This window comes from Agrilus planipennis, unplaced genomic scaffold, assembly GCF_000699045.2.
Source record: "Agrilus planipennis isolate EAB-ADULT unplaced genomic scaffold, Apla_2.0 scaffold32, whole genome shotgun sequence".
Lineage (NCBI taxonomy): Eukaryota > Metazoa > Arthropoda > Insecta > Coleoptera > Buprestidae > Agrilus > Agrilus planipennis.
In genome coordinates, this window is record NW_020439506.1 from 1,660,614 (window position 1) to 1,669,674 (window position 9,061).

The window sequence follows — 9,061 nt, forward strand, 5'->3', positions numbered from 1 at the left end:
ATCTTTTTTGCCTTTCTTCGTCTGTCCTGTTTTTATATTTCCGCCTTTCTTCTATTAATCCTACAATCTCATTTTTATCCATGGTTTCCTATTTTCGTTTTGTTGAAGACCTAGAAGGTATCAGAAGCTTAAAAAGGGGACAAAGAGTCATTCCATGAATGCCTTGTAATTCTTTAACTGAAGACAGCCCAAAAAATTGTAAACTCCTCGGAAATGGATAATGTAAAATATTGAATCGCTATTGTTTTCCGGGTTCAGTATCATGGTCCATGAATTTTTGAAGTTCCAAATTGATATCACCACTTGTCAAATCATTACTTATCGAACTACGAAATTCTATGAATTACGACAAAATAGCCCGCAAAACAATATCGAATTGATATACACCAGCTGTGTAAAACTGAAAACTACAAGATATTGTGGTGTGCTAATAAACGTCTATAATCCAAAATTCTTAGAAAACGATTCGAAAAACCACTTATTATATGAATCCAAAGCTAAGGAATTTCATTCTCTTATTACAATGTGTAAAAGATCAGAAACAAAATGGGGTTGTAAATATTTTGATATAAAATGATTGATGTTCTTTTATTCTTCTTAATATCTCCTCACTTCCAACCTTTCCATGTTTCGCACCCGTACATCGCCGCGCTCCAAACATACACCTGTATCAATCTAATCATCATAATAAACCTAAAAAATCACCGTAAACAAAAGTTCCGAGTTTGTTAATATACTCATTCAAGAATACATGGAACATCACTCCTAGAAATTCAAATAGTACTTCCATTCAACTATTCTTGACAAAGTAAAAGCTTTGCAAAATAAAGAAAAAATAAAAACTTCGTTCCAAAAAGTGTAAAAAGGAATTTAACATATTACAAAAAACCTTGTTGTTACTTTTTAATTGTTACTGACCTAGCGTAATATGTCTATTTCAAGTTCGTATGATAATTATCTGCTAAAGCCAAGCAAAATAGGTACGTGCTATTTTCGCTACTCTATTTTTATCAGTTTCAAATGCAAATAGTTGCACTTATTATCGATTTCCAAATTTTGTTATCTTAGTGAAGTAAATATTGCTATGCATTTCTTGTAATCGCGCACTGACATTGACTCAGTGACACAGTTACATACAAGACCGCTCCTTCCAAAGGATAATACAAGCTGCATTTTTTATGACTATTATTTGCACTTGATAATGTAATAACAAAGCACGAAAAACGATTGCAAAAAGAAAAGAAGGACATTTTCGGTTAATTTATGTGAAAACCTCGACAGGTGAACAAGGTTATCAGAAATTCGCGGTGATCTTGAATTAAAAATTGAGGTAAAGTTTGTGTTAGGGCTACAATCCCCTCTTTTCTATCATAGCGCAGGTTAAGTATAAATACTAACCACAGCGCAATGTAAAGCAAGTAAATTTTACAACACTTTAGACTAATCATAGTTTTAGGTTTAGATTTAAGAATAATAATTAATTTAATTTAAGTATTTATATTATTTATTTATCATAAAAATGAAACACGTTTTTTTTGCTACATTTGCTCTACTTTCAATAAAAGGAATGGATTCAATAAATAACTGTAGGTTTAGAGAGTATTTAAAATAATATTTAATGTTCAAAGTTCTTTTTTGTTTTTTTAGTTGCTGATGTACCTTGCGGTAAAGTTTTTGGGGGACGAGATCCGAAGGTTGTGGGTGGAACGGACGCTGAAAAGGGAGAGTTTCCATGGATTGTTTCGATCACTAAAAAAGGTGGACACTTTTGTGGAGGTTCAATAATAACACGAAAACATATTCTCACTGCGGCACATTGTCTCTGCGGGTAAATTTAATCTGTATAATTTTTCAAAGAACAATAAGTTTTAGTCAGTAATTTATCGACATTGTCAGAAGCGGATCGTGATTTTGAACTTAGTTCTCATCACCACACCGTAGGCAGTTTCGGTAAATCACTGACTAATCCGAAATTGGTCCATAAAACATAGTTGACATAATTATATTACCAAGTTAGGGGCAGTATATCGCCATCCAGGGGTGGCTAGTATATGGATGCTGAAGAACTGCCTTGTCTAATTTAGCCCATACATAAAAAGGAGTGACTTAGATTAAAGCTATCTGTTATTTACTTAAATAACGACTGTAAAGATTTAAATGGTGCATTAGATCGTTTAACATTTGTAACATTTTTTTGTAACAACACACATGTCAATTTCAAAATCTGTAGGTCATTTCTGAATCAAGGCGTTTGGGTAAAATTCAATCTCGTAAGTGATCACAGCATTGTTTGACAGTTCAATCGATGTTTTCAATTTAAAAATTATTTGTATTCATCATCATAAGGTCGTCAGTTATAAGACTGGTTGGACACGCACCTCCCCTCTTTTCTATCCTGAGCTAATCTTTCCTTAAAACTAGAACAACCCACATCCTTAACTATTTGTGAACAGTAATCTAATCCAGACTTACCTCTACCCCTCCTAACTCCCGCTTCTACTTCTAATATGTCTCTGGCTAGACCCTCATGCCTGAGAAGGTGTCCTACCAACCTATATTGCCTATTTCTTATTGACTTCCATAGAATCCTCTGTTCTCCTATTCTTTCTAATACCTCTTCATTTCTAACCCTCTCTATCCACGGTATCCTCATCATTCGCCTATAACACCACATTTTGAACTCTTCTATACTTTTCTTTTCCGTGCTCCAAACATACACCCTCAACAATCTTTTTCGAATTTTTAAATTAACCATTGCATAGAAGTCAATTCTTTTTATTTTATTATTTGTATTAAAAACCCATAATTTCATCGAGAAAATTTAGATAAGTTTGATTTTATGATAGATCGTAGGATTGAATTATCTTTCAAAAAATTGTAAAACACCTGCTCCATTTAACCCCGAGTCTCCACCATCGCCATTTACTGATATTTACTACAAACTATAACAGTTACAGTTAACAAGAAAATACCAGTAGATGGAGATATACTGCCCATAACTTAACAATTTTTTAAACCTTTTTGTAAGTCCCAATTTAACAAATTAGAACTTTTATTAGAGGATTTGACTTCGTAAAACCACGCCAAATAAAAGTTTCTCTCGGACAACACGACTTAAGGGAATCTGACGTGTACAAATACGAATTACCAGTTATTTCCTACACAATCCATCCAAATTACACATGTGATAGACCAGCAAATGATATTGCCGTAATAGAAATAGGCAATAGCGTCCAATGGTCACAAAGAGTAAGCCCTATCTGTATACCGAGTTCAGAAAACGAAGAAAATTATAAAACTTTTGCTGATACAGTGGCAACAGTAGCTGGATGGGGTTGGACAAAAGAAGATAGTTCTATAGGTTTGTAAAAATTTAATTCATTCAAAAATTGTTTATTTAATTCATAATAGAATTAGGAGTAAGAAATATTTTATGGAATGCCAAACAAACTGCCAACAAGGAAACAAAAACATATTTTCCCGAAGACTGGCTGGAAACGCACCTCCACTCTTTTCTATACTGAGTTAATCTTAACATTTTCCTGAAGCTATAACATCCCACATATCTCACTATTTGTGAACGGTAATCTAACCTAACTCTACTTCTGCCCCTTTTTACTCCTGTTTCTGTTTAAACCCTTTGTCTCAGAAGGTGCCCTGTATTTTTGGTTGTTTAGCATCCCTTCTCCATCAATTTTCATCCACCAAACCTCTATAACGAGCGTTCAATTTTCTTTAATCGATAAAGTGTTAGACTTTAGAACAGTACTCACTTAAATCATTTTTTTTTTAGGTTCTAGAGCAAATGTACTACAAAAAGCTAATGTAAACGTTATAGAAACAGAAAAATGCCAATCGTGGTATAAATCACAAGGTAAAAAAATTAAAATAAGCAGTAAACAAATGTGTGCAGGATATCAAAATGGTGGGATCGATGCCTGTTGGGTACGTACCATTTAAGGTAATCAACCAGAAAATACTCATTAATTAAATTGGATTTTAGGCTGACAGTGGTGGTCCTCTTATGATTAATTTTAAAAATACAAACCAAATGGTCATTGCTGGGGTAGTATCTACAGGAATAGGATGCGCTAGACCATATTTACCTGGATTATATACCAGAATTTCTGAATATGTTCCTTGGCTACGAACCATTTTGAATTAATTAAGAAAGAAACATTATCTATAATATTTATNGTGTGAATCGAAAAAATAAAAATTTATCAATTTGTTCGTATTAGCAAATGCTATGCACATAAGGTAAATCTTTCACCGACTTTAGGGAGATTCTATTACATGGACTTCAAATGCATAGAATATTGTTGCGGTTGATGACGATCCATCAGGTCAGTAATGTCAACGTTACTCTCTTCTGGTTATATTTTATATTTGTGGTGATAAGTGAAAAACAACATAATGCCGCCGTAAAAAATATTTGAGATTGCTTGTAGATTTTCATTTATCATTTTTTGTTAGATTTTTTGAAAGTTGTAGTGATAAAAAGTGATTGTTTATTCCCTGATAGAATCTGAGAGATTCGTACTGTTTTGTATACGATTGCAGTTTGATAAAAACACCCATAAGTAATAAGTATATTTTAAAAAGGTGGTAAGGACCCTTAACATTGATAGCTACATGTAAATAAACTCTTCATAAACTGTTATATGTACACATAAACAACAATGCCTGTTAATTAATTAAGAGTCAAAAAATAAGAATCAGCTGATTCGTTATGATTATCTATAATTCTATAACAATAATAATGTTCTTCCTCAAAATCAAAAACTAATATTAGTATCTACATCGTGATATATTTCCTTATAATAAATGTATCAATTTTTAGTAAGTTTAAATATTAAACATTTATTAGTGAAGGTTTTGTTTTAGGAAAAATAAAACAAAAAATGTCGATTAGTGACCTCAGTCAGTGCATTACTGACCTAAATTCTAGCAAAATAATGCTGAGGAAGAAAAGCTCAAATCAGCTCTCCCTGCTTTTGGAAGATGAAAAGATTATTAGGATTTTAAATGAAAAAAAAATTAAAGTATGCTCATGGACAAATCTTTTGAATAGTGTTCATGAGTTCTTATACCTAGTAAGAATTAAACGTGATTCGTTTTTAAACTGCATACCCATTTTGATCATTGTAGGAAGCATTGAGACTTGCAGAAGATGAACAAAAAGGTAAAAAGTCAATGACGTATGCTTCATACACGCAGAGAAACTTATTGACAATGGTTGTTCGTAAAGCTAGTCTTGGGAACGGTAAATTAGCAAATAACATATGTACTAATATTACCTTATTTCAACATTAATTTATTATACATAAATATTCACATGATATTTATATCATAATCCTCCTTCTAGAGGATTATGATATAAATATCATGTGAATATTTATTATACATAAATATTCACATGATATTTATATCATAATCCTCCTTCTAGAGGACATTTAAGTATGTTTAATGTGAATATTTATATCATAATCCTCTAGAAGGAGGATTATGATATAAATATTCACATGATATTTATATCATAATCCTCCTTCTAGAGGACATTTAAGTATGTTTAAGTATGACTAAATCAAAATTGTGTAACTACCCAAAAAAAAGCTAAGAAATTTTTCAAAATTTCACTACCTATCCCCCTTAACAAGTACCCCTTTCTTTTTTAGATATCCTTTATGGGACCAGCCCTTTTCCACTCTCACTTATTATCTCAGTACACTGATTCTAATCTATACTTTATCAATTTTTCCAATACATACAGCAACGTTTCCTTTCGCATTTCACACATTTATTCAAAGCTTACATTCTCTTTTATTCCTTTGAAATACCGGTGCCAATGCTCCCACATTCAAGCTTTTATTAATTCTGTGTTTCACCACACCTTATCCTTACCTTCTTACCTACACACATTCTTATCTTTCCCCACTTATCCACTTCTGATGTTACTTTAATTCCCTTAATGTCTCCTCTCTTTCCTTCTCATAGACATTTTTTGTTTTTACTTTGAAAATATTCCTCTTCCAAATTTTCCTTCCCTACCCGTTTTTCGGTTTTCCTTAGGAATTTCCTGCCTTTTATAACTTACTCTGGTGTACGATTGTAATCATCTACTTTATGTACTTTTCGTATATATTTTAGAACTGTATTTGCTTCTTCCATCCCCAAATTTTTACTTCATAAATACCAAGCCTTTTAGCTATCGCATCAACTAATCTTTTCCTCCAAACCAATCATCCTTACACATGCACAGCCTTTACCCTATCCTCAATATCTTGCCTGATAAAACCTAACGCCTAAAGTGTTTGTTATCTGAGCATTTATATGCAGTTTATCACGATTACTTTCTCCCATTATGAATCTTAAATAACTGTATTTTTCACCTTTCTTATTATTTTTCCTTTCCAACTTACCTCTGTCCTTTTCTCGTTCCTTTCTAGCTCTAACTTCACGTAATTCCATAGCCTTCGTCTTATTAATATTCGTGTGGAGCTCATCCCTTCCAAGATATATTTCCAAGTCTCCCATCTCTTTCAAGCCCCATGGTTTATAGACTTTAGTATAATAGCAACAACACAAGTTTGTGTCTAAATTTTTTCTCCCCACAACCATTCCCGCTCCCTTATTTTACTTATCTCCTTTGTATGTTGCGTAGATGTATGTCAAAGAACTGTGCACATAATTTACATCCTTGTCTTACCCTATTAAGCATGAAGCATCACCAGTTTTTTTCTCAACATCAGCTGATATTTATTTCAGAACAAAGACTGGTTGGTCACAAGTTATTGAAATGTATTTTGAAAAGCTTCACTTCAGTTGAACTCCAGAAGTACTTTGGTGATTCATACATTAATATATTAAAAGAACATTTTCTAAATAATTCCCACTATGTGGGAAGTGTGCCCCCTATTTATTGGACTGGTAATATTTCGCACATATATCAATCTTAAATAATTAATTTTAATTTGTTTAGAACTTCTACATCACTTAAAAAACCTTTATAGTAAGTCAAAAGAAGACACAAAAATTTTTAAATGTTTACAACTCACATTACAAAATGGTCTTCTGTTTGGTCTTCCTGCAAACGAAATAAGACAACTTTTCAGTTTTGTCACTGAAGTGGCTCATCAACAGTTTGCAGATTCCACAAAAAAACTCAGTTTTGAAATTACTCTAAATATGTTACTGGATTTTTGTACTCAGGTATACGACTTGCAATTATTTACAAGTAATTATTTAAATAAAAAAATTCCTTTATAGACAGCAAAAGATTGTCGTTTGTCTTGTTGTAAATTAGGAGAAGAAGTTATTGAAAAGATTATAAACATATTGGAAACTGATACATATGAAAATACTAAGGTAATTATTAATTCTACACCTCTCCTATTTATAAATTCTTAATTATTTCTATATTCTTAGATTTTAATATACAAGTTTTTACTGTTACAAATCAAACTTCACCATCCAAAAGGTTCCTCAGAAAGAGACACATGTGCATATGCTTGTGATTGGCAAAAATGGAAGAGAAACTTGAAATATCTATATTCAGCTATAGTAAGAAAGATTGATGGTTATATTATAAAGCACCAAGTTCAACTGACTTATAGACGGAAACAAATTCAGTTTCATTCGTTAGACAAACACCTCCTGGCTCTTGGAATTGAAGTTTATAAACAGGTATTGTTTTCTATCGTTTTCGCATCACGCGTTCTCCTATTTCTTCTAAATCCGAATCAATCTCCCCTAATATAAAATACACATTAAAAAATAGCACACAAAGTTTTAAAAGAACGAACATTTACATAAAATAATTTCAGGTGTGTCATGTGAATTTCAATTCAACTCAAATGTCTACTACTTCTTCATTCGAACCAAGCACTAAAAGGGCAAAAGTTGACTTTACTATTGACTCAATTATCAGTAGCATTCAAGAAACTAAAGATTGGCCATGGTAACGTATAAAGTATTAAATAGATCCTTTTAATCAGTGTTTTAATAATCTTATTTCTATTGTACTATCAGGATAGAATTTATTAGTAGCGTATTAGACGACTGTCCAACATTAATTGCATCGCATCAATATATAATGCTTCTACAGACTCTTTCAACTTTACAAGCTCAGTGCAAAGATAAAAATGTACAACATCACTTGTATAAATGTTTATGTGTTCTAATCAAAATTCAGGACCAAGTTGATGATCTTAAAGACTTATATCAGAATAAGTTACACTCGCTTTGGATGGTAGTATGGGATATGGCACATCGGTAAGTTATTCTTTTCATTTTGAGATTACTTATATAAAGCAAAATTATTAATTTACAGTACAGCTGGTTTGAATCAGAACATTAAGTATACTCACAAATTAATTCAAAGTTTAATACAATTGGAAAACAAATTGCCTTTTGCAAATTTATTCAACACTTATCATTCAGGAGTACTTCTCTTAAGCAAACACTCACTGGAGTCCTTAGACGTACTTTGTAACCGATTTATCATTCCAAAAAATTTATCAATAAACAGTGCATTCCAAAAATGTATTCTTCGATGGATTTTAAACGTGGATAACAACGAAACCTGCCATGTATTTTCTGAGAAGATAACCGCAAAAGTTATCGTTTCTCTAATTTTCAAAGTATGGCCAAAATCTACGACGTATTTTATAGAAGAAGAAAAATCAGTTGAGCTTTTATGTTTCTGTGATATTGAGGAAATGCACTGTATCACGTCCCTACAAGAAAGTCTGTGGACACAAAAGAAACAAAATGAAGAGGCATACGATTATGAAACGAAATACTTTCAGAAAAACGATGGTCTTTTGGAGGAGTTGATTGAATTAATTAAAGAATATTCGTTGCAGTTCTTAGATGATGAAAGTAATGCTAATTTTGAAAAAATCTTACTTCCTCTTTTAAATTTTATTATTTTGATAACAAATGTGTTGTCAGAACTAGTCGAATATAATGTTATAACAGAAAATGATCTTCCTGAACATCGATTAACATATAAACTAATGGAAATGCTTAATTTATTACACATTATTTTCGACTAGTT

General features: G+C 31.8%; 2 protein-coding genes across 2 annotated transcripts in view; both read left to right on the top strand.

Annotated features, from left to right (window-relative positions):
• Positions 1–1,458: 1,458 nt before the first annotated feature.
• On the top strand, positions 1,459–4,190 carry LOC108733646 (trypsin-1-like). The gene is made up of 5 exons (XM_025979193.1): positions 1,459–1,586; positions 1,648–1,828; positions 3,060–3,361; positions 3,794–3,945; positions 4,004–4,190. Exons 1-5 carry the CDS (start codon positions 1,520–1,522, stop codon positions 4,163–4,165), a joined length of 864 nt encoding a protein of 287 aa, XP_025834978.1. The 5' UTR covers positions 1,459–1,519; the 3' UTR covers positions 4,166–4,190.
• A 190-nt stretch (positions 4,191–4,380) lies between these two features.
• Positions 4,381–9,061, top strand: part of LOC108733647 (serine-protein kinase ATM) — a 23,479-nt gene continuing 18,798 nt past the window's right edge. The window contains exons 1-10 of the mRNA XM_025979198.1: positions 4,381–4,608; positions 4,888–5,096; positions 5,152–5,266; positions 6,769–6,930; positions 6,983–7,212; positions 7,270–7,368; positions 7,429–7,686; positions 7,827–7,960; positions 8,032–8,274; positions 8,333–9,058. Coding sequence (XP_025834983.1) covers positions 4,905–5,096; positions 5,152–5,266; positions 6,769–6,930; positions 6,983–7,212; positions 7,270–7,368; positions 7,429–7,686; positions 7,827–7,960; positions 8,032–8,274; positions 8,333–9,058 — 2,159 coding nt within the window. The 5' untranslated portion in view covers positions 4,381–4,608; positions 4,888–4,904. The remainder of the gene's footprint in view (positions 4,609–4,887; positions 5,097–5,151; positions 5,267–6,768; positions 6,931–6,982; positions 7,213–7,269; positions 7,369–7,428; positions 7,687–7,826; positions 7,961–8,031; positions 8,275–8,332; positions 9,059–9,061) is intronic.